At 40.2% G+C, this 25,192-nt stretch overlaps 2 protein-coding genes across 2 annotated transcripts in view; one reads left to right on the top strand and one right to left on the bottom strand.

Moving 5' to 3' along the window:
- Window positions 1-74: 74 nt before the first annotated feature.
- The window catches only part of SEL1L3 (SEL1L family member 3), a 36,270-nt gene continuing 11,152 nt past the window's right edge, over window positions 75-25,192 (top strand). The window contains exons 1-16 of the mRNA XM_048302770.1: window positions 75-532; window positions 4,680-5,247; window positions 6,797-6,923; window positions 9,644-9,765; window positions 11,132-11,247; window positions 11,999-12,054; window positions 13,056-13,188; window positions 13,785-13,917; window positions 14,623-14,769; window positions 15,205-15,416; window positions 16,962-17,141; window positions 18,270-18,389; window positions 19,017-19,157; window positions 20,242-20,304; window positions 21,714-21,890; window positions 23,447-23,574. Of these exons, the coding sequence (XP_048158727.1) occupies window positions 476-532; window positions 4,680-5,247; window positions 6,797-6,923; window positions 9,644-9,765; window positions 11,132-11,247; window positions 11,999-12,054; window positions 13,056-13,188; window positions 13,785-13,917; window positions 14,623-14,769; window positions 15,205-15,416; window positions 16,962-17,141; window positions 18,270-18,389; window positions 19,017-19,157; window positions 20,242-20,304; window positions 21,714-21,890; window positions 23,447-23,574 (2,480 nt within the window). The 5' untranslated portion in view covers window positions 75-475. The remainder of the gene's footprint in view (window positions 533-4,679; window positions 5,248-6,796; window positions 6,924-9,643; window positions 9,766-11,131; window positions 11,248-11,998; window positions 12,055-13,055; window positions 13,189-13,784; window positions 13,918-14,622; window positions 14,770-15,204; window positions 15,417-16,961; window positions 17,142-18,269; window positions 18,390-19,016; window positions 19,158-20,241; window positions 20,305-21,713; window positions 21,891-23,446; window positions 23,575-25,192) is intronic.
- On the bottom strand, window positions 24,111-24,663 carry LOC125325662 (utrophin-like; the record flags this gene model as incomplete). Its single annotated transcript, XM_048302827.1, is given in 2 exon segments — window positions 24,111-24,615; window positions 24,617-24,663. Coding segments are annotated over 2 exon segments (552 nt in total), but the record flags the coding sequence as incomplete, so codon positions are not given.

The raw sequence follows: 25,192 nt of genomic DNA, 5'->3' as shown, positions 1-25,192 counted from the left end.
AGCGCCCCCGCGCGGCCGGCGGGGCGCAGTGCGGGCACGGGCCCGGTGCCGCCGCGCTGTCAGGCCGGCCCGGGCAGCCCGAGATGATGCGCCCCAGGCCCGCCGCCCCGCCCTAAAACGCCTCGCCCGACAGCGGGAACGGGAGCTAGCCCGGGTCGCGACTGCGCTGGTAGCGCAGCGCCGAGGCGGGAGGGCGGGGGCCGCCGCGCGCCGCTCCCGGGACGCCGCCCGGCGCCTGCTGCACGGAGCTGCGAGGAACCTCCAAAGAGCAGCGCAGCACGGCCGGCGCTCCGCGTCTCCTGGCCCAGCCCCTCCGCACCTGCGGCGGCGGAGTGAGGCCCTGCCCGGCTCTGCCCTGCCCTGCCCTGCCCTGCCCCGGCGGCGGCCCCTCCTCCAGGAAGCCGGATCTGCCGCATCCTTGTCGCCGGGCCAGCCGCCCAGTCCCGGGCGCGCTGGGCACCGCCGCACCAGCAGCATGCGGCCACCGGCCGAGCCCCGCGGCCCCCCTCCGCTGCTCCTCGTCCTCCTCACGGTGAGTGCCGCCGGCCCCGCACCTGCCCCCGCGCCCCGGCCCAGCCCGGCGTCGCGGCAGGGGCCGGTCCGTGCGGGGCCGCGGGTCGTACGCGCAGGGCGGAGGGAGCCGGCGTCCGGCGGTGCGCGGAGGGGCTCGGTGCCGGGGCCGCCCCTCGGAGCCAGCCCCCGGCTGTCCGGCCTGGCCCCGCGCCCCCTCCCAGCCCCCAGGGTCACGCTGCCTTACCGAGCTGGGGGACGCCGAGTCGGCAGATCGAAGTGTTAAGCCTTCTGCCCTGGGTAACGATAAATTTCTGGAGTGGATAGAATGGGGAGGCCTTTGACATCTGCTTACAGAATGCCGACTGCGCATAGTGCTGCACTGGCTTATGGAAATAGCCGCTTTTTAGGGGCACCTACTAAAACTACTTTTTCATCTTTTATGCTGCTAAGCATAAGCTCTGGTCAAAGTCTTTGTATGCCTGTACTATGTTGGTGCTGATGGAAAGCAGCAAATCAATACCCCTTTTTGTCATGTCTTCACACATCTTAAAATGTAGCATGATGTGTTGGGCATTTGCAGGTGAAGGACTGCGGTTATCTTCAGGTTCTGTGCAAACAGGTGCAGGTTTCATAGGGTTATGTGGAACTCGTGGAGGGTCCTGTTGAGATCAGCAAGTGAAAGAATACTTGCTCAATCATTTCTGTATTATTATGTGATTGAAAATGTTCAGATTCCTAATACTTGCTGTGTTTGCCTCCCAAATTGATTTTTATACCAAGATCTGATGGGATGACTTGGGCTAATTCATTCAGATTCGGCAGGATTTAAGAAAAGAAAAAAAAAACTTTTACAGCTTTAGTGGCTAAGTTGCCCCACACAACAAAGCCTTTATGTCTGCCTTGTTGAACTTTACATAGTTCATGGTAATATTTCAAATCAGCATAGCTGGCCTCTTTACTGTGCTGGGAAAGTTTTGTATTTAAGTCTCATAATCACTCTCAATGTGTAATTCTTTCATCCTTACTCTGTGTCAGAGGTGATGCACATTTAACTCTGCCCTATCTTACATAACAAGAAGGGAAGAGGATTCCTCACCAAGTAGGAGCATTTAAATGATAGACACTCCATGCACTGTGTAGAGGTAACCAAGTGGTAACGGAGACTCAGTCATGGTCTGAAAGTTTATGGTCTGCAGTCTCTGCCAGACCTCCATCGCTGTGGGGTTGCTCAGGGTTCTTTGCTCCATGCTGTTTACTGGATGAGCCTCCTGAAGGGTTTGTTAGGTGGGATGGAACAGCAGACTCAAATATACTTCATGCATTTTGGCAGCACACACTTCAAGTAATACCCAGGGACCAAAGAATGCAAAGTAAAATCTCCTGTGGGGAGCCATTTAGCAGATCAGGCACTACAGGAAAGGCACTAGATCAGCAGAGCTGAAGCTAAACTTACGCATCAGCAGTCGTGGTGCATTGTGCTTAAGTGCTCTAGGAACATCATGGAAATTGTTCTGCAAATAACTGGCTTAGGGTTTCAGAGCTTACTGCTTTGGGATCCCCACCACAAAATTTCTGCCATTCACTGGAAATAAGATGAACGTATTCATGCACTGCTGGATATTTGTCAATGAACTGTGGCAGACCCAAACTGTCTTTGCTGGAGACTAGTTCCCATCTCTCTGTATTGGATAACCACTGAGAAAATTGAGAGCTGGCTGTGTATGTTTTGACAGTAAGTGTGTGTGGTGTGCTAAGCACACAGTAGTACCCCTATGCTTTGCAGTATCTACCTGGTAGACTTTTATGTCTTGTGATACGCACATGGCATTGTGTTCATAGTATATTACCCTCTTCCTCATGGCACAGCCCCCATATCACAAAGATTAAGCTACTTACAAGCACTCTTTATTGTAAGATCAAGAAATATGAATTATAACCATCAAGTACAAGAGGTTTAGGATGATCTGTTACGGCTGCTATGGGCTTTTAATGCTTTTGGAAGTATTTAAACCAGAGAGTTATTACATTGGAAATGTAAAAGAATAGTATCTTTTGTCAAGTCAGGCTCTGAAAGAGACTCAAATTAGTATTAAAATCAAGGCTCTCTCATCAACTTTTATCTCAATATTTGTGTATGTGTTTTATCCCAACATATGGTAGACACCATACTATGTGTTCCAATGGACACCAACCTCCTGTTGCTATTCATTTTTTAGCCCCTTCAGTTTGCATAGTTTTTACAATATCAAAAAATCACAGAATATTCTGAGTTGGAAGGGACCCACAAGTATCATCAAGTCCAACTCTTAAGTGAACGGCCCATAAAGGGATCAAACCCACAACCTTGGCATTATTAGCACCATGCTCTAACCAATATCCATTTTGTAGAGTGGGAAATAAGGCAGAGAGGAAGGCTGTCACTCCGAGACTGCCTGTTGTAGAAAGCCAAAATACTGAGTTGCATAGTGTATTGTGTTTAGCATTTTTTAGTGTTTTGTTTGTTCAAGTTGTATATCTTGGTGCTTACATGTGTTTATCAGTGTTCAGCATCACTGCACATCTCGCTTGCAGTGTCTCTTGTCAGATTCAAGAAGATAAAGAGCATTTGGTTGCACTTACGGAAAGTGGTTCAAGTGACAAGTTCAGAAACCTAGGAACACTAAATAAATTCAGCGATCTAGAGCTACCCATCTGCTAGCAATGATATCTAGCTTTTTCATCTAAAAGTTCCCTCATTCAGTTACATCTTCCAATGTCTGCCCTTAATAAAGTCAAGGTCTTGAAGTAAATAACCCCTCTATGCATAGTTGTGTTCCACTAACAACCCTTGAGCTCTTTTGTGCCTCTAAGGAGGCAGGGAACGGAGGGAAAAATAACCTTTGATCACACAGTTAAATCCAAAATCCTCATCTGTATGAACAAGGAAGTAGTGTAGGACTTAGTTCTGACTTTTCCTAATATTAACACCTTCACAGGCCTTCCTGGCTTGATGTTTTTTCAGTGTAGCTCTCAAGGAGTGTCAACGTATTTTTAAGAAATAAAAAGAGTTTATCATTAGGCACTTCTACTGATCCCCATATTGGACTGTGGGCAAGTCCTCCAGGTGCACAATACACAGTTTCTATGATTAGTTGAATCATAATCATATGATTAGAAATGTATTAATGACTAGGCCAAACCTTTTAAATATTTTGAAAATCACAATGAAAAATCCATCAATCCAAGATAGGTATCCAAGACAAATTTTATTTTAATTTGTTTAAGCTTAGCGAATTTAAAAGTTACCCAAGACAGATCTCATTTTGGGCAACCTTAATGACCATTTTCCCTGGTAATCCTAAGTGACAATTCTGAATATTTTAGAGCAAGGGGCTTGGTGGAGCTGCTGTGCTGGTGGCTGTCCCTCAGAGCTGAGTAATCCCCAGTATCCTTGGCAGTGCATCAAGCTGGATGCTGACTGCAGGGCAGAAAGAAAAGAAGCTGTTTGAAGCCTTAGAGACAAGAACTTTAGTGTAGAGGATATTCCTGTTGTATGTCTAGGCACTCACTCTCAAACTATATATAGCATACATAGCTGTGGAGAGCTGCTCAGATTTCCAAGTCCATCTTCAGGATAGGAACATGTCAAAAATGAAACACTTCATGAATATTAATTCATTCTCAGCAAACCTCTGTTGTTGTTTTCTCCTTCCGGGACCTGCATGACAGGTAACAAAATTAGCTAACTTTTTAAGAAGGTACAGAAACATCAGGCTAGGATGGCAATCCTAGGAAACAATGATACGACGAATACATGCCAGTACCTTTCCGTGTACACTCCTTAGGCCTGATCCTAGGAACGTGTAAATAGCATGACGTGTAAGTTGCTATCTTAGACCAGATTCCGCTTGCGTAAGGGCTGAAGGATACACCCTGTAAGTAAAATTTGTTTGTAGAAGCATGTGTAACTTGGAGAACTTGATGTAGGGAAGTTGTTACCATTAAAATCTTGATGGTGGCTCTCCAGTTATCCATGTCTGCTTGCTGTGTAAAAGAAACCTCATATTTTCAAGTTAAAAGTATGGTTTATAAACATGATTATGCAGTGTTCTGTTATTACTGTGAATATATAATCATATAAACTTAGATTCTTTGATTAACATGTTTGTGTTTGGGTTTTCTTCCAGAACTTTGTGATGTCCTTTGGAAAGGAGACATTACAGACAACAGCAGTTACTCCACAGTTTCAGAAAAATATGGATTATGTGGACTTTATCCATTTAAACATTTTAGAAAAGAAAATTCTTAACAATTCTGAGGTTTCAGTTCAGTATTTATGTTCTAAGCCTTGTATTATCAGTTTGGAAGCAGTAGCTTCCTCCGAGTTCAGGACTGGTGTACCGGTATATAGAAGGAGATGGAAGGATGAGAAGAACCTTTATGTTAGCAGAACTCGACAAGTACACTTGAAATTTCCAAGCATCATGGTTTACAGAGACGATTATATCATCAGAAACTCAATAATAGTGCACAGTGTGATACTGTACGCATGGATTAGTCACAAATCAGCTAGCAACTATGATGATGAGCAGAGTGAAGACTACCAAGCTGCGGTTGCCAAGAATTACACATTTTTAGAGGCAGTTCCACCTTTTGAACGGCCATATAAGGACCACAAAGTTTGTCTTCAGTGGGGTACTGACTATTTGTGGATGCTCCAGGCGAATAGAATACCTCAGTGCCCTCACGAAAGTGGTAGGTGCACTTTTTTTCCTCGCGGAAACTAATAACATCTCTGGTAAACTGTTAAAAAGTGCCTACTGGTAGTAAATAGTAAATGTTACATACAGTGGTTTACTTGGGAAGCATTGTTGAACATGTAATCTCCGTAACTGTGAGGTTAGAGTTGCTGAAGCCATCCTGTTCTTCAGATTGTTTCTTCACAGCCAGCCTGGAGGTTGGTAGCAGGCTGGCCCTCTATTTTCTAAGCATATTCAAACAACTTTAGTCAAAACCCAGCAGTGTCAGTGGACATCATTCCTTTATCTTCAGAGAGAGTTGTTCAGTCCCTTGCTGCATTATTTCAGAGTCAGTTCTGCAGTTCATGCACACATAATTCTCGAACAAGTAGTCTTCTTCTGCTTAAGATGATGGCCTCACACTCAGAAACATATTTTCAGGTCTTTGTAGTGAACTAAACTTTATAGCACCATGTTTTTTTCCCCTAGAACCATTATGAACAAGCATTTTAGGAAAAAAAATAGTGGTTTTAAATAAAAAAGCATGTGTTGCCAACTGTATAGATTACTGAAACAACTTTGCTTTCTAAACTTTTTTTTCTGCCTATCTTTAGCTTTACACTTGCTGAGAATTCTTTTTGCCCTCAATGCACACTCAAAGCAGAACCTAAAAAGAAAGAGCCCATTTGTTCCTAAATTGTTCTCTCCTAGAAAATCCCATAATGGTATTTGTGTCATTTATTTTCGCTACATTTGCATATAAATGCTCTGAAGAAGAACAGGGAACATCTTGCTTCCCTTAGGGGCTTTCTAAAATACTTGTTGGAGACAGCATGTGCTATCTGACAACACTGTGAAACATCTTATTGTCTGTGTTATCTATTTCTTAAATCAGTATAATAGACAATAGGAGGAAATAATATTCAAATATTGTTTCTTAAAATAATATTGTAACAAATTGCTTAGGGTTTGGTTTATTTTGTTGTTTTCTTGGGGTTTTTTGTTTGGTTTTTGGGTTTCTCTAGGCAAGCTGATGATACATCATGGCCTTGAAGATTTTTCTCCTGTTTCTCAGGAGGGGCAGCTTCATCAGTTTTATTACAGGATTATCCATATCAGTTAAGAACAGAATTGGTATCTATGCATACGTATAATATAGAGAGGTGCAAGTGGAGAGCAAGTCCAAGAGATGTGGAGTAATGTCACTTAGGCTTGACCAAAGATAGGATGAGATTTAAATGAGTAACATAAATTAAGACTTCTTGTTTACTAACTGGTTCTTTAAGTATCTTAGATTTAAATAAGTCTGCTCTTTCCCTGCTTCTAATTCCATCTGGAAACAGGCTCAATTTCACTTTTCATGGGTTATTTGGTCCAAGGCTGTAATGTATTTAATAGCAGCAACTATTTAACTACAAGTGAACTTGTGTTTAAGGACTTATTGAAAGTTTGTATTAACTTTTAATCTGTTGCGTGATTTAAATGTTTGACTGTAGGAGTGTGATCTTATTACTTAGTTACCAATGCTTTCTGTCTGTCAGATAAAGAAAGATTGTATTTTGCAGATGGTGTCCAGCTTCTCGAATTTATATATGCTTCCAGTGGAGAAAAAACAGGAATTGTGAAGAAATTTGAACAGTTTGAAAACAGAGAACTTGAGACAGTCAGACAACATCAGATTGATTATCCCATGTAAGTATATGCAAGTAATTGAATGGGGCCGTATTTGGGTTTCGAAGGCTATAGAATGTACTTAAACTCTTGGACTATACCACAAATTAAAGGAATACTGCCTAGTTTGAGAAAAGGTGCCAAAGGAACCTAGTTAGCAGACCCTTCTGATTCCAGTTTTGGACAGGCTTAAGCTGAACCTCAGGAAGATACTTACAGTATGTGTTAGTGCAGTGCTGTGTAGGAGGTGTGACTGGTAGGTGTCACTGAATGGGTTAGGTACAGTTAGGAGGCTGTTAGCTGTATCCTGCGGTCATGATCAGACTGCTGCCTCATGACTAGCTAACCTGGGGTTTTCTGCATTACAGACAGATCTGCATTTCTAACATTGTTTGCAGACCAAGAGCAGAGTAGGATTTCTTGCAAGGGCAAGCAGCATGAACAGCTTTATCCCTATAAATTCACACTGTAGTTTATTTTGCAGCTGACAAGGCCTTAGTGATAGAATCCTCTGCCTAGATAAGTCTTCCAGTTTGAGCTCACTCCAATTCCTTCTACCACTGCTGTGTAAACTCTCCTATTTAGACAGGAGTACAACTCCTTAGCCCCTGCACACTTTTCAGTTACAGAGAAATCACTCTCATAAGGTCATCTTGCTCAACTCTGGTCCCCCTTCCCAAAACTGTCACAACTCTTCAGTCATATTTTGCAACTTGAGGGGAAAAGAGATATATAAATATACCTCCCTTCCACCAGATCCTCTTACCCTGGCAACATCATTACAGAAGTAAGAAATTATTGCAGGAACTGGAACTTGCCTGCTGGTTTGCATTTGGCCTGCGGCCACAAGAAGAGTGCCAAAGAAGACTTGCCAGAGAGCACAGGTTGCATGCAAATTACTAGCTCTCAAACCATAAATGAAGCCATAAGTACAGAGCAATTTTTAGCTCCTGGTCTCTTCAGGATGGGTCTGCTGCCCTTTGCTCACCAACACAGTTGCATTCTGCTTCTGGCACTGAGGCACTCAAGCTCTTATTTAGAGTATATGGCATGAATTTATGCAGCTTTGTACCCACTCCACATAGTTCTTGCCTTCAGGTGATGTCTTCAGTGTGTGTCGTGGCTGTGTGACAGAACAGTGGTTCCCCACTCTACAAAAGGTCAACAGAAGCAGATGGATCTAGCTGAGGTGACTTGTTTGGCTCAATCAGGGAGTTGTAAAGAAAGAGCCCGAGATAGGTAACTGTCATTTGAGGTGGAGAGCCTTAGGGCAGGCTGGGACTGTAAGGGACTACTCACACTGTTTGGCATTCTGCAGCAATGGGGATACGAAATGAGTCAGCATTGTCCCAAACTCTGTCCCAAAAAATGTGTCCAGAACAAACACGGTCTCAGACTGGCAGTCAAGGATTGAATGGAGACTGAGGCAATTGAGTTTGCTGTATTGGCAGAGATGATAGATGAAAAGAACAATATATAAGCATGGATACATGAGCAGTATTTCTGGAAGCACAATGTTTGCCTGTAGGTCCTAACAATCAATATACAAGTGATTGTCATTTACAAACCTTTCTACCTCATCCATGTACCATCTCTGGAGAAAATAGTGTTATTAGCTATTTGAGGCATAGTTTCCATTAGGGAAAACTTAATCACCCTTGAATTTTTTTTTAAAGCAGGAAAGCAGGTGTTCGGCTTTCAGACCTACAGTGGTTTAGTTTAGGAAAAGATACAAGGTACTCATGCTAAGCAATTTCTTGAGCGAGAAGCAAGGCAAGCTGACCCAATTCTAAAATATTATAAACAAATATTGACCATTTTTATTGATTATAGAAATGCAAAGGGTCATTAAGTCTCTTTCTGAAGGTCACTAAGAAAAGTGAACTACTTCATCAGATATGATAATAATTATAATGCTTTGCTGAATTGTACATTGGAGGTACAATTTTCAAAGTCATTCAGCATTGACCTAACTGCTGTGGCAATGTTACAGGAATAAGTGATCAAATTTCTGTTAAGAGCATGGAAGCAGATTTAGTCTGGCACAGAGGAACTCCTTAAAATTAGAGACTGTGGTATAAATTCTGCTTTTAGTGCCTCAACCAGCTTTGAACGGAAATTTCTAAGTACATAGCACTTAGAACACTGTTGGTGTTTGTTTTTTTATTTTGCACTGTTCATAGTTTGCAGAGGCTCTGCCTTTATTTATCCTATGATACTTCTGTGACACCTATTCATACCTATCTGCACTGTCCAGAGATTGGATTCATTTTTAACTGCTTCTCCCAAGCACATTTTCACAGTTCTCTTTTAGTATAGAAGACACAGCTTATAGTTTTTACTGGCTTTGACAATCAAGGTGACAAGACCATGCATCTGAGGATTTGGTTCTGTAGTCTGTATGTGGGAGGTTGGCTCCAGTTTTTCTCGGTTGTGTTTTCAGTTCCTTGTTAATGTGGGATCTGGAAGCAGCTCTGACCCAGCATTCTGGAATTGATTCAGATAATGCTTCCTTACTCTCTTCTCCTGTTGTTACCACAAAAGTCTGCCGTTAGAGATCAAAGATCCAAGAGTCTTAAGTGTGGTTGTTCTGAGGGTTTTCAATGCAGAGGATTTTTTCTATTCTGAAGATTACATGTGTGAAACAGATTTGCTAAATTAAAGTGAAATGCATGCTTTTCAAATTATATAGAGAGATTTCTCATCAGGAGTGGATTTTTTGTTTGTTTTTGCTCATGCAGGTTCACCGTTTCAATCTGGCTGTATCTACTCCATCACTGTGAAAAGGATCTGTGTGGTATACTCTATTTTATTGATTCAAAAGAAATGTATGGTACTCCTGCTGTATTTCTAAATGAGGAAGGTAAGGGATATTATTAATGGCTTTCAGAAGAGGTCTAATACAGTCTTTTTAGATCTGTGCCTAGGAATAACATTTATAAAAGTATGCTATCAGACCTATTTTGTGAAATTGATCCCTTGCAAAATGCTTCTTTTTGACTATAATGTCTCAGTAGGAAAGTAGCTACTAAATTAACAGGAGAAGACTGAGAAGTAGTTGCATAGCATCTAGTCTTGGCAAACTTCAGGAAATGTCTGCTTTGTCAGGAGAATAGCCTGAATCTTACAGCCAGGAACATAAACTGAGATTAAACAGTCCTACCTGTTACCTCAATGAACAAGCTTTCTTGTTATTATTGAAGTGTTATTTTAAATTGATCTTAATTCCTATATACATACAACATAAAAAGTTTTGATAATTTGAAGTAACCTCAGAAAAAGCCCAAATCATTCAAGGTCTTGCCTGCATTGCAGTGTTCAAGAATCAGTCTGTTTCCCTGATCCAGAGGAAAGAGGTAGCCCTGTCTTAGTCTCACAAAACTTGCAGTAGGGGGTCTATTCTTGTTAGAAGGCAGCTGGGAGCTGGCTGCCAGGCTCACAGAGGAAATAAGCATGCAGAGTTTTAAAAGTGCACACCTGGCTTTCTCATCATACGTTTTTTTCATCCTTCCTTGCAAGTTTGACAACTGACCTCTTCCTCTCTGTTATTTTTGTCATTTTCGTTTTCTCTGTCATGTAGCCAATTTTGATAATTAATCTGTCCATTATAAACCAGATGCTTTTCTTTGAAGAACAAAAAAAATGGAAGTTATCAGCTTGACCTTAGATTTATTTGGCAAGGTTTTAGGGCCAGTTTTATTCTCAGTGTTAGGCTAGATTATCATAATAGCCTGTCCTGGTCTTAAAAGCTCAGACCATGAGTGTAGCTTTTGCAGGTCCAAGAAGTGGAGGGTAGAGTCATCTTGTACTTGATCATTGCAGTCACATGTCACCAGTTGAGTGCTGAGTGGATGCCACTGTTTACTGGTCCCTCGTGCTGTTTACTGCAAGTCACAACTGCTTTCTGGTGTTTGAGATCAACTGTGGCAGCCTCCCTGTTTGCCTTAGATTTAGTCTGTTTAACCCTCAGACAGTTGGTTTTCAGTCTGTGGTTTCATGTGGGAGCCTGAGCATCAGCATCTGAGATGTGTAACTGAAATACTGTGGAGCACTGTCTGTGGGACTCTCTGAGAGCTGGTGTATGGGTTGGTAAGTGCCCACATTTCTGTTGTTGGTGATGAAGGGGCTGAAAAGGACAGAATCACTGTGAAGAATGCATTAGTAAACCCATTCTTGCTGCTAATGTTTCTGTGGTGTTTATTTTCTTATTCTTCCTTTCTTGCTGTCAGGTTATGTGCATATTCAGATGCATCTCGTGAGAGGGGATGACCTTGCAGTGAAAACTAGCTTCAGCCTTCCTCTGAAGCAATGGTTTCGACTGGATATCTCCTTTAAGGGTGGACAGGTATGCTTGCTAATGAATTACAGGATCAAGGCTGAGATTTGTATAATTTGATTGTGCCTCTGACGACTCGTTAGTAGCTGAGACTGAGAGAAATACTGTAAATTGTATATGCTGACAAAGCAAAAGAAAATGTAAAACTAGAAGTTGAGGACATGTTCAGACCATCCTGCTTTGGGAAATCAACTTTGATTAATTGAGTTGGATTGAGTGCACCCTCAGCAAGTTTTCTAATGACACCAAGCTGTGTGGTGTAGTTGAGATGCTGGAGGGAAGGGGTGCCATCCAGTGGACCTGGACAGGCTTGAGAGGTGGGCCAGTGTGAACCTTGTGATGTTCAACAAGTCCAATCCACCTGGGTCAGGGGATTCCCAAGCACAAACATGGGCTGGCCAGAGAGTAGGTTGAGAACAGCCCTGGGGAGAAGGACTTCAGGCTGTGGATTGAAAAAAAATCATTGAATCATTTGGGCTGGAAAAGACCTCAAAGATTATCGAGTCCAGCGTTTGACCAAACACCACGATACCAACTAAAACCAGAGCACTGAGTATCACATCCACTTGTTCCTTGAACACTTCCAGGGATGATGACTCCACCACTAACACGGGCAGCCTGTTCCAGTGCTTGACAACCCTTTCAGTGAAGAAGTATTTCCTAACATCCAATCTAAACCTCCCCGGGAGCAACTTGATGCTGTAATAAATGTACTCTATAACATTTCTTTTATTGTAATTAATATTTTGTGCTCTTTTAGATTGAAGTAAGCAGTGTTGGGAAGAACTTGAAAAGACATCATCATCAATCTTTTACGTAAGCAGCATTTTCCCCTTTGTGGAGTAATATGTGTGTATATGTTCAGATACAGAGAATAGGAGGAGAGCACAAGTTTGTAACTGAGATTCCAGTTGATTTGAAAAATGTCTGTGGTCTTTTTCCACACTATGCTTTCAAAATCAGTTTGCTTTAATGTGCTTACATTAAGCACAAGCTGAGTATTTTTGTTAATGCCATGAGTTTACATGGTGCATGATCTAGAGTTTGATAACACCCACTACAAGCTGATTGGCAGGTCAGTGGCATTAAGATCAGTCTTCAAATGAACTTTCGGTCTTACTGAAGTCTAGTTTTACTGTTGATGTGAGAGGTAGTATTAAACCAGGGAAATTGTTACTTGCTTTGCTTAGTTAGAGAGCAAAATTGCTACCAAAAGTATTCTTGCTCTGTTCTTTATTCTAAGCAACAGAATAATTTTTTAAATGGATCTTTAGTTGTTCTCTTTCACTATAATTTAAGATGGACTCTTTCTTGTGCAAATTACTAAAAAAGGCCACTGTTGATAAGGGAACTACCTAACAGTGAACTGCATGGCAAGTCAACCCTGACTGCAGGGTTGTTCCTTCTCTGCTGTGCTTTAAAAAACAGAAATTGATAAGTTGCAGATGATAACTCTTGGAGAAAGGTAACTTAAATTTTCATATGCTGATTTTAGAAAAGTGAAAGGGAAATGTGGAACTGAAAAAATTGAGGTTGAGTAATGATGCATAAAATATCAAAAGATACTTACAGATCAGAAAAATAAAACACCCTCCTGGTTTAATATGTTTGTAGACAAGGAATTTGTTAATTTTACTGCAAAATTTATCACACTAAATTGCAGAGTAGATTTTGAGAATAAATAAATGAGAAAAGAAAAGGATACTGGCAATGAGCTTAAGACTGTCAGTTGCAGAAATTCTGAGAAATACTAATTTCTCTTTCTTCTTTCACAGTACCTCTAGATAGTGAGCTTACTTCTCTTTCATGTTCTCAAGTTTTAGGGAAGATTTCTATTATGATGACATTGCTGGATACTTTGTTCTTGGGGGCAGTGGGTATGTAAATGGTATTGAAGCGTTTTTTGGACCTGTGAAATATTATCGTCTCAGTGTGTTGGAAACAGAACAGGTAAGCAGAAGCACTACTTGGAAATGTTGAAATATTAGCAGCCAACTATGACTCTATTTTATTTTTTCAGATGGAGTGCTCATCAGGTGATAAACTAGGGATGAAACACCATAGTATCTGGGAACATATGTCATATATGATAATTTTCTGTTGAAATCTAGCAGTATTAGTTACCATTTCAAATGCTAAATGATAATATTTCAGGAAGTGTGTGTGTAAAGGAGTGTTTGTAAATCTATATTTAATAAGGATGTATTTTCAGTATTGTTTTGTTCGCAGAGTTTCTGATGATACAGAGTTGGACACATTTGATTAATCTATGGTTTTGATAAAACTGATGGTAAAAAGTCACATAGGTTTGGCCAGTTTTGGAAATTTGTCTGTGATTTTTGGATTATGCTGACCATTTAAATAGACAACAGTCTACTGTGGCGAGCATCAGGTTGTCTGACACACTAATATGATGTGCCAGATAAGCTGATGGTAGTGAAGAATCTGTTTCCTTTTGTTATTTGTGTACAATGCATCTTTCTAGCTGAGCATGCACAACAACAGATACTGGCGATGTCATGTATCCATCATTTGCCTTTTTATAGATTTCTAACCCTCATCATGACAAAGACACAGTGGAACAAATTGAACTTTACTACGAGAGATGTATGGACATTCAAGAAATAGTTTATGACTACTCATATATTGTAAGACAAGGCGAAAAAATGCGCAGAAGTTGTAAGTGTTGATCTGTGATGAATTCTAAACTGTCATCTTTGGAGACCTGTTTTCCGTCCTTTAATAATCTGGATATTGATCATCAAAAGTAAACTTTAATTCAGTCATAACAAGAAAAAAATGCAATTTGAAGAGTTTAGTCTTGTTACTGATAGCTAGAACTGGGGTTTTGTCCCTGCAAATACTTTTGTGTCATGGAATAAAAACTTAAATTATCTTGATATGTCTTCTCTAATTAGAGAGGTTCATAAAGGGACAAAGAAATACTTTCAAGCTTTTATGTACGCTACGCAATTGCCTCTCTTCCATTTCATTTTTGAAATGACCCTAGAGGCAAATGGGTGGGTTTTGCTAGAATGTTTCTGCCAAAGTTGTCTTACATTCAGTAATTAACAGTTTTCTACCAAAGTGTCCACTTTGGTGAAAGAAGAATGACATAGCTTAAATGTGTGCTGAAAACTAGCTTATGTTTCTAACTAGAATTCGGTTGCATGCATTGTGACTGGAGTATGGAAGAAGAAATCTAAATGTATTTGTAAGTGGCCTGTGCTAGCTGGATGAATTTTTAGCACTGCTTTGTGTTAAGGGTGTGTTCATCTTGTCCATGAATTTTTAGTGTCCTAGAAACATCTTTTTTTCTGTCATAAACTTGTTATCAAGACCAAAAAGTCAGCTTTCATGTCTTAAATATGTTGTTTTCTCTAGGTTACTATGAAAACTATTATTTGGAACTGATTCACAAATATGGAGAAAAATCCAAATGTGATGCTTTCATGTGGGGAAAAGAGCTCAGGGAAAAGTACCACACTTTGTTCAAACTGTTACAAGAGATGGATTTCAGTAGTCCAGATGGTAATCATGTTTCCTTTTTTTTTTATTGCTCTTAAATAACTCAACAATATTTGTTGTGTAGTTTAGTATCATTTGACTTATGTTCATGTGTTATACTTTTGTTTTTCATATCAGCTAACTTTATAAAGGAGTATTATGTGGCTTATATGTTGCAATATGCTGCAGATGAAAGGATGGCTTATTAGATAGAAGGAATCATAGAAGTATCCTTATGCTTTTAGTGGTTAGTTACTTTGAGATGGTCTTTTGGATTTTTATTCACTCTTCATATTCAATAATACCTTGTGTCTCTAGGAATTTTGTTTATCTATGTTGAGAATACCATTCAGCATGAGAAATAACAGAATCTGTCTGAGTCCCGTTAAATTAAGGAGGGGAAATTGGTTCCTAATTTTAACTCTTGCAATAACTGTGTGTCCTATATTTGATTTTTAGTGTTAGAAGATGGAAGTGATACAGTTGTAGAAGTTGGCCGGAGGATATTTGAGAAGGTTGTGAAAGGTCTGTCCAGCGCCAATGGCCTCAGCAATTTGGGCTCCTCTGTGCCTCTCCTGGTGGATTCCAGTTGTTGTGGATGCCATAAGGCTTCCTATTTTCTTGCAGTTATATTTGAAACAGGGCTCGGTGTGTCTGTGGATCGTATAAAGGTACTACATTTAATATGTTCTGTTATGTCTGTGAAATCAATTACCTTTAAAGGCTTTTAAGAAATGGGATGATCAATTGAATTTAAAAAAGTGAAGTGGCCTTCAGACCTAGGTGGTGGTTGAAGGAATTCTCCAATAAAGCTACTAATTAATACCTTGATGGCAGTGATATCTATATGAAGGCCTGATGGTGGGAGACTTTATCCTGCTCAAGCAGAACAAGGAAATCAATGATTTAGTAAAGACCTAAAAATGGTGGTAAAGTGAACAGCATAGAGAGTACTGCTTTTCCTAGTCACTGTGGAGCTAGGATGAGTAAGAGCCCTTGAGTCATCCACAGTCATTTGAAGACAGGTAGGAAAAATGTCTCAGATCAGGCAAATCCGAAGTGGAAAGGTTGCATGGTACAGTCAGGAAAGAAGTCTGATTTTAGAGTGTGCAAAAATGTGACGCTGAGCATATTGTGGTCAAATGAGCAAGGGTAGGCAAAGTAGGACAGTTTTCTTTTGTAAAAAAGTGACCGTGCTTCAGCTGAGCAACTGCAGAGTTTGAGAACTCCTGACATCTTAGGCAGGTTGCAAATAACTGAAATGTTTCGATGTGATTCTATTGCAAGGTCAAATAAAGGGTAGATGTTCATATGTCCGGGGAAGAAGGCAGCTCTAAAATTTCCATTAGATATTTAATTGTGATATAATAGTATAATATAAAACACTCATAAAGAGCAGATGATGTGTCTGTTGTGGATACAGGATTAGAAATCAGAAGAACCCCTGACAGGCCAATCAGAGACCGAGCTCACCTGCAATTCTTCAAAAACAAGAAACCTTAGACAGGAACGTTTTTTATACCCTAATTATAGAGTATACCTAGTGCTAATTATGGAGGCTAAGTCATTTTATCATTTGATCTGCTACAGATAGTGTAGGAAACAATTTAATATCCAGCACCCATGGGACACCACTGGTTTTCTTACTGTGTATGTAAAAAAATAATAGTAGTGCTGAAAATGTTTTTTGGCAAATGTGTGGTGCATAGACCAACTAACATGTACCTCAAGGATGATTTGTGCTAAAACCTTATCAGCCATAGATCCCATCCTACTAGTCCTGTCAGAACTCTAGGGTAAGATTCTCAAATGCTGTTTGTTAGCTTCCATATGTTTCCACTGAATTCGGTGTGAAAACTCCAGTTGGCATCAGTGGGAGTAGTTAAGTCACTGCTGAGTATAAAAAGTGTCACAGTATAAACAACACTGTAGTAAAATGACATTAAAAAATTGCTGCACACTTAGTGGTGACAGAATAAATGCAATACTTGAAAAGTGTTTAGAGCCTAGTTTTTCTTTCAAGTCTTTCTGTGCAAACATAAGACATTTTAACTGCTTTAGGGCTGTGCTTGCTTCTGTAACTGTGTTTACATGATATAGCTAGTAAATCAGCTACGAGTATGAACATTCTGTTCCCTGTAAATCTCCTGCAAAGTGCTTAACTTGTGAGATGTGCAGTGAATTCACTCTTGTTTATGTCTGTTGATTTTTGCCAGGGACTGCTGTATAGTTTAGTTGGTGCTCAGGGGAACGAGAGACTTTCTGTGATGAATCTTGGCTATAAACATTACCAAGGCATTAATAACTATCCACTTGATTTGGAGCTGTCATATGCTTATTACAGTAATATTGCAATAAAGACATCCCTGGATCAACACAATATAAAAGGGGAACAGGTAAAAGAGTTATAAATATATCTGAATTTGTTTTCTGTGCAAGTTATTTTTCATATTTATTTTATGTGGCTAGAAGATTTTTGTCTTGATGTACAAATACTAGCTCATGTGATTTCAGTCCCTGCCTGTGGCAGGGGTGTTGGACTAAATGGTCTTTAAAAGTCCCTTCCAGCCCAAATCATTCTGTGATTCTATGATTGTTACAAAATCCCCCAAATTGTATGTAGATATCATTACTGTGTTTCTTAGGAAGGGGGAATCAAAATCAAAATCGGACTCAAATCCTCAGAATTGTCCACAAGCCTGTTTTTTTTAAAGCCCAAGCCTTATTCTTGGGCCCTAAATCCTCACTCAGATTTTCAATTATTAATATAATTGGATGTGTTTATTAAGCAACTGATCTGCTGTTTCAGTAGACAGACATCATGAAGTTCCTACAAAAGATGAATTGTCCTCTCCATACTTACACCTTTTCTATAATCAAATTTAATGACTTGGTTAAATAGTTATCTGATAAAGTTACAATAAAATGATTTTAGAATAAACTGCTAAACAGGAGGTAACAGAACTTTATTTGTAAAGAATAGTCGAGGTAGGTTAGTGCCAGAATCCTGGCTTATCAGAAAGAACGATTATTGTACAAAAGATAGAGAGATTTTAATTGCTGAAGAACTAATAAAATCAGCAGATTTACCAAGATAAGAGTGCCGTGAGTCAGGTCTTCATCAAGCTTTCTGCTAGCTTTTTTTATCTTTTGAAAGAGATTTCTATAGAAATTAAAAATCCTTAAAATGCTTAAAAACACTTCTTTGTCATTTTTAAGTGCAATTAAAACCAAAAGATGGTTTGGGGTTTTTTTTCACTTGTTGGTGTCTTGGTATATCTCTCCGTGTAGAGTGGACTTACAGTTTCGGAACAAATCAGTAAATGTTTTTTACAGTGGAAGTGAGAATAGTTCTTAATGCACTGGCCAGCAGAGGAGTGATGAGAATTTTAAAACTGAGAACTGATCGTGAATTTTTAGGGATAAGCAGAAAATGGACAACATTTCCATTTTGGTAGCAGATGTAGAAATTCATTGTGAAATTCATGTGGAAATTAATTTTTTTCTGTTCACCTACTCTTCAGGCATTTGTTGAAACGGTAAGACTGATGGATGATGAACTGCTAAAAGCTCAAACAAAAGAAAATGGTGATGTCTTTATGTGGTTAAAACATGAAGCAACAAGAGGAAATGCAGCTGCACAGGTATAAAGTAATACATTTCCCCTTTCTTGGTTTTAGACACACTCAGGAAAGTACATTTATAGACCACGTAGGAAAGTTGCAGAGGAAAGTGGACAGACATTTTCTCCTTTCACCCAGAATTGCTTTTTTTTTCCCAGCTTGAACTATTTCCCATGTTCCTGTCCAATAATATCCAGTAATCATGCAAAAGCCATAACAATGATGCGAGGCAAAAGGGAAGAGTTGTCAAGTCTTGGCAACCTCCTTCTCTGATCCTTTTCCCTGGTTTTGTATTTGAGACAGTGCAATTACTGCTGCTGATCTGAGACTGGTAGCAATATATTGTAATACTGAGACATTTGCATGCATCAAATCCATCTGTTACTTACTTCTGCTCTTAAATCAGTCCAGACTTCTATGATACTGACAGCTGTAAAAAGTACCCTGCTGTAAAGTTAGTATCAGTACGTTCCACCACTGGAAAGGCCTCTGAATATTCCTGATAACCCGTTGTTTTCAAACTATTGAGGGTGTGTAGTATTTTCTTCACATATTTGAAATGCATCTAAGTCTGCAAAAGTCTGCTCCTGCAATTCCAGTTTCAATACTAGCATTTATAGCATTACTCCTGATGTTGTTTTCTTTTAGCAACGTTTGGCTCAGATGCTGTTTTGGGGCCAACAAGGAGTGGCAAAAAATCCTGAAGCTGCAATAGAATGGTATGCAAAGGGTGCAATAGAAACAGAAGATCCAGTGTTAATATATGATTATGCCATTGTGTTGTTTAAGGTAAGTCATGTTTCATGTTTTCACTTCAAAATAATCATTCCTATAACATGATGTTTCTAAGTTACCTGCAGTGACACACAGTAAGAGTGTATACAAGTGCTTTTAGATTTACTCTGAAAATCAATCAATAGTGATGAAGCTAATGTTGACTTTTACCAAAAAGGCACAAAAATTTTAAAACGCCCAATTTGAAAGCAGTCTAGTTACTTTGTTCCTAGCCAGATTCAAGATCAAAATACCAACCAAATTGTGGATAGTAATTTTTCCTAATGTCTTGTCTCCTCAAAAATCCAACCAGCTAGTAGGCATAGGCTTTGGTGTAGAGATGTAGGTAAAGGTTTGATCCTTTCTTAGAATGCCCTTTATTAGATCTCTAGGATTTTTTTTAGTTGGAATTAAATTATCTCCGCGTGCAGTTACTTTTCCCTGCAAGAAGCAGTAGACAGATGAGGCTCAACTGAGGCATAACCCCACCTGAGTCAGATAAAGGTGTATCAGCTAAGTGATGTCACCCCCTAAGACATTCAAGAGCACTAAAAGTTAGAAATATTAGTGAGGAACTGTTTGTTTGTCATTCTTTTGACAGTAGAGGGTTTTTCTCTAGAAAGTGCTTGCTTAAGTTTTGCTTGTGCTGATTTTGAGCACACATAATCTATTTGACCTATGTCTGGAATTAATTTGTGTGAACATCATAAGCATGACATCTGTGTATTTCCCCTAGAGACACTCTTAACATCCTTTTTCAGGAAAGCTGAGAGCTCTTGCTCACTGCCAAGTTGTGCACAACTTATTCCCCTCTGAATGCTATTCGTTCTTCCTTAGCTGCTCAAAATTAATGATCTGTGATATTATTTATCCATAAAAATCCCTTGAATATATTGGTGAAATAATTGTTTCTAGACTGAATCACTGAGATTTTGTGAAGGAAGGATGAACACAAAGCTGTTCATTTTGTTGTAACTGTTTAAAGCCAAATAACAGTAAGTAATAGGATCAACATTAAAAGGCATTTTGAATGTGCATAAGTGAATTTTTATCAGCCTGCATTTGTAAACAATGATTGTTTCACATATCCATTTCCTAGGGTCAAGGTGTGAAAAAGAATATAAAACTTGCATTGGAATTGATGAAGAAAGCAGCAGCCAAGGTAAAATGCAATCAATATTTTATTGTAGGAGTTCTGTACCAGGTGCTAATAACAATGAATTTTATATAAAATGCCTGTTGCCATAATTCCGTGTCAATACTGCTTGCTTCTTCCAGTGTCCTCACCATGAATGGTGAAAGCCTTATTTTCCCAAATTGGGAGACTAGACCACTCAAAATCAGCCAAAATTTCTGTGAAAGAGAAAGAATTCTCTCTACTTATATCTTTTGCAACTTGATGTTAGTTAAGTGATTTACAGAGTGAATATTCAATCCAGGACTATGTTTTTTGCCTTATGTTCCTAAGCATTAAGGGAGAATACCTGGATGTCCCAAAGCCTCATGGATTTTTCCATAGTAGGGAGAAACATTGATAGGCACCACGGAGCAGAGGAGCCTCACTCCATTTAATGATCTAGTACAGTCAGATTACCCAGGCCATGACTTGGTCCTTAGAATAAAAATGAAAGAGTACTTAGACCTGGAATACATTCCTAGCTCTTAGAACCAGAATTAAATTACTGATTATGACAGTAAGACTTCACTGCTGACCACCATGAGAAAAGATTTGTGTCAGTTCTGTGATTGCTTTGAAACAGGAGAGACTATCTGTTCTACTGCCTGTTTGGGAAAGGCTTAAATAAACTGAGAGGCTTTTATGGTGTCATCAAAATTCCCTTGATTCAGGATCTGAGGAACAGCTTCTTGGAAGACTCCTAGAGACATCAATTTCCTTGCTCTCCTTGAACTCAGATATTTGGGTTCTCATGCTCCAATGCACATATTCTATACAAAAAAAAAATCAGAATTGAAAAGTTTAACAGCTTTTGCATTTTAATGGGTAAGTTAATAACACTGCTGGCATACTTACAGCCCCAGATGATCCACCAGTTTTTGCAAGGAGGTGGTGACTCATTATAACAAAAAAAAAAACCATCTCAAGATTTTCTCCTCTTGAGCCAAAATGCAAAGATGCAACTTGGTAATAGCAAGTAGCAATATCTTAAGCAGATCTGTATGATGTTGGTGAAATGCATTTTGAAAGCAGCATTACAAAGTTCTGTGTTCATTGCTTTCTATTTATTCTCAAGGAAATGTTCTAGTTTAAAACAAGTGGGGTTTTTGATTGCTAATCCTGTCAACCAGTTTCTGGGAGTTCACAAGAATAAGTGGCTTTGAAGAGGAAATGGGAAAAATAGTCACAGTTTGTTCTTGTCAACAAGAGAAAGTCAGCACACGTGGCTGTAGAGTAAGATGACACTGGAGTCTTATTCCTCACTCTAAATACGAGGCCACAAAGAAGAGTAGTGGGGAAAAAAAAGTCAGCAAACCTTTATAACCCCTAGTCCCAGAAGTAACAAAAAGCAGAATCAAATGTATGACCTGAGACTGTTGTTCTCCTTCCCTAAGGGCTTGCCCCAGGCAGTGAATGGATTAGGATGGTATTACCACAATTTTAAAAGAGACTACAGAAAAGCAGCCAAGCACTGGTTAATTGCTGAAGAATTGGGAAATCCAGATGCATCATACAACCTTGGTGTCCTATATTTAGATGGGATTTACCCCGGAGTACCTGGTAGAAATCAAGTGAGTAAATGTTTAACGGTACTATTTCTTACATTAGGGCCCAAGTTAGAAGTTTCTGCCCCATTCTTGAGATTGCTCTGTTCACCCTGAGTTGGATTTTGATACCTTTCATCATAAAGAAGGGTTTTACTGGGGGGTTCAGTCAGATTGCTTCGGGTGGGAGATGTTGCTCAGGTATCTCAGTCAAAATTATGTGCATGTGTTTGTATTCTTTTAATTTAGGAACAAAACAGGTGCAGGTTTTTTTCCTTCTAGTGACAGCAGCCAGGAAGGATAGTGTGTGCTCTCACATCATGGGACCTTTTGGGTTCTCAGTTTTGGATTGGAAAAGTTTATAGGGAAAGGATTCCACAGTAACTGAAAGCAACACAACCTTGTCCCTGAACTCATGAACAGCTATGCTATGTTCACACAGCTTCTGTGAGCCTCAGAACTGCAGTGAGAGGCCTCCAATCCAGACTTGAAAATGTGACTATGTCATACAGTCCTAGTAGATGGCAGTATTTTATTTTGTTTTTCTGTGACAGAACCCATTAACGTGTGTGCAAAATAAATTTTCCCCTAGTAGGAATGGTCTACTTTATTTATATTTCTTTTAATTTACTAGGTAGTGTATGAACAGCAGCAAAAATATAGTGAGGAAGACTTGTAATAAATGCAGGCAGACCTCATACTTAGAGCCAAAAAATGTTTTCAGTGAGGCCTTTCAGTTCTGAGATCTGGATATACTCCAGACAGTGAGCATTTCTGCTGCCAACAGCAGCAGTGCTCACCAACATGTGCATGTGGCAAACACATTTTCCTTCCCCAGGGACCAAAATACACATTTCAGAGTGGACTGATTATAAGAGTACCCCTAAAAATGCCCGGGTTTCTTTATTCATCAAAGCCAATGGCAAGAAGTTATGGCTGTGATGGATACTGTGTAGTCCACAGAAAGCATATATTGATGGTTAAAAATTCCTTGAAATAAATTATTTCAGGATGTGTGCTGGTTTGGTTTACTTTACAGATTACTCTTCCTGAGGGTAAAATGTGGAGTCACAGCCTTCCCACTTCTGTAGCTCTGGCCCTGCTTACTCAATCTGTGTTACCTTTTGTAAACCAGTTTCAAAGATTTGAGCACTGTGGTTGGTCTCTGCTGAACATACTGAGCATTGCTGCTGCTCCACAGCCTTCATTTAGCATCCGAAGTGCAAAAGTCCTGTTCTCCAGGATGCCTTAATAATCTTCCTACTAGTGAATAACTGCTTTTATTTCTGTGAGTGCATGCAAGACTTTTATGTTAGCCAAGCGTTAGTTAAATGTTTAGACACTTTGCTATTTGATGTTCCATATATTACCTGAATATATGTTTTTAAAAACTTTTCCTAGCCTAATCTATTAAAAAATTAGAAGAAAGAATTCATTTCATCTAAGTGCAAAAGTAGTTAAACTGTCTTGCCCTCATTAGCCAGCTACCTATTTTAATTCATTTGATTAAATGAGTCCTGAAGAAGAAATCTCAATGAAGATTAATAATGCAGAGTTGATAATTGTGTCTTGTTTCTTCACAGACAGTTGCTGCACGCTATTTCTATAAAGCTGCCCAAGGAGGACATATAGAAGGGACTTTACGATGCTCTCTGTATTACATCACAGGAAATATGGAAGACTTCCCTAGAGAGCCGGAAAAAGCTGTAATGTAAGTAGTGAGACCATTTTTTAAAGGAGAATATATTTCTGATGTAATTATTTTGATTATTGGTGATTTTTAAGTCCATAGTCTAAATACCTTGTACTTCACGGTGCTTGCCTCCTTGGCAAAAGGTTCTGCAGTAATGTTTGATCTGCATGAATATGTATTATTTAGATGACCAGTAGATTTTGAGAGATATTGAGTACTTCTAGTACTTTTCTTTTCCAGAAAAACTCGGAGAGATTGTATCAAACTGTTGGGGTCTCCCCCCCTGCCATGGAGCCCTGGGAGATGGGCCCTGGGGTGGAGACATGGGGTTTCCCTGCCCCTGGTCAGCCTCGTTCCCCATTGGTTGTTTTGTGTTCCCCCGTGTGGCCAAGGACCCTCGGGTCCCGTGATTGCCTCAGTTCCTCGGCAGAGCCCCGGCCATGAGGCTGGAGAAATAAACATCTCTGAAACATCTACCACGAATCTGTCCATATATACTTCTTTTCCACGGGACTCCTGGTTTGATATATGCGTGTTGCAGTAATCCCCGCTGTACGGCCAGAAAAGAAACAGCTCTGGCAGACATCATAGTTGAAATGTTTTAAGCTCCGGTACCTAAATCCAACAATTGGACACTCTTTACAGATGTTGCATTTGGCCTGATGTTTTGCTGTTTCTGCAGCTGCCACACAGTGTAGAGCTGGTAGCCACACCATAGACTGTGGTTCTAAGCGCATCCAGTCTATAAATTGCTTTACAGTTATTTCCGGCTTATTGTGGTTCTGTTGGAAGCAGCTGCGCACACTGGGTTCAATGTTGCTGCCACCAAAGGCTGCCACTTCCCCAAGCTGCCGTGGGATCTGGATAGCATCGTGAAGCAGAAGGCCCAGCTGCCTCTGGTCACACATTTCTGTAGGGCCTGCCACCTCCTTGAAGAGATATCTGTACTTCTCTTCCAGAAGGCCCTTAGAAAGAGACATCAAGCTAATTTTCAGGGCCTGCACTCGAATTTTTCCAGTTCGGCCACTATCATACACATTGAGCAGCCAGTTAAGACACGTCTACACAGAGAGGAACATTCACCATATCTTTGTGTTTAAACAACATCCTCGTCTTTGGGTATTCAGTGTTGTACTGTTTCAAGTAGAACACGCGGTCAGAGCGCACCGTGTGTCCCGGGGTCCCGTGCAGGCTTCTGATGAGGTGGAACGCGCGGCCAGCAGGTTGTAGAACAGGGCTGTGCTGCACGCCAAGGAGCACTGGCTCACATCCCAATGAACACTTCACATGGTCTGTGGTCTGCCAGTGAAACTTGAGCAGCAAGCTGGAAATGTGTTGTTGATTTGCTCCATAACATCTGTTAGATCTGTGTTGGTATCCTGAGGTGGAACTAACAAGTCATCTGTCTGATGGAACTGTGAGCTTGTGTCCTGCTCGAGCGGGAAGCCAAGGGCAGAGTGCTGGGGCGAAGCACAGGGACAGGTGCCATTGAGCCGGGAGTCTGACTCGGGCTGTTCGAGTAGCTGCCGTAGCCGGTGAAGCTGAGACTCCAATTGTTTATTGTGATCTTCCAATATTTGCATCCTTGCTTCCAGACGACCTTTATGGTGCCTTAGGAGTTTAGCTTCAGCAATGA

The sequence above is a fragment of the Corvus hawaiiensis genome, chromosome 5 (assembly GCF_020740725.1).
Source record: "Corvus hawaiiensis isolate bCorHaw1 chromosome 5, bCorHaw1.pri.cur, whole genome shotgun sequence".
NCBI classification, from domain to species: Eukaryota; Metazoa; Chordata; class Aves; order Passeriformes; family Corvidae; genus Corvus; species Corvus hawaiiensis.
The sequence above is the reverse complement of the archived record's forward strand: the minus strand, read 5'-3'. Positions and strand labels throughout refer to the sequence as shown.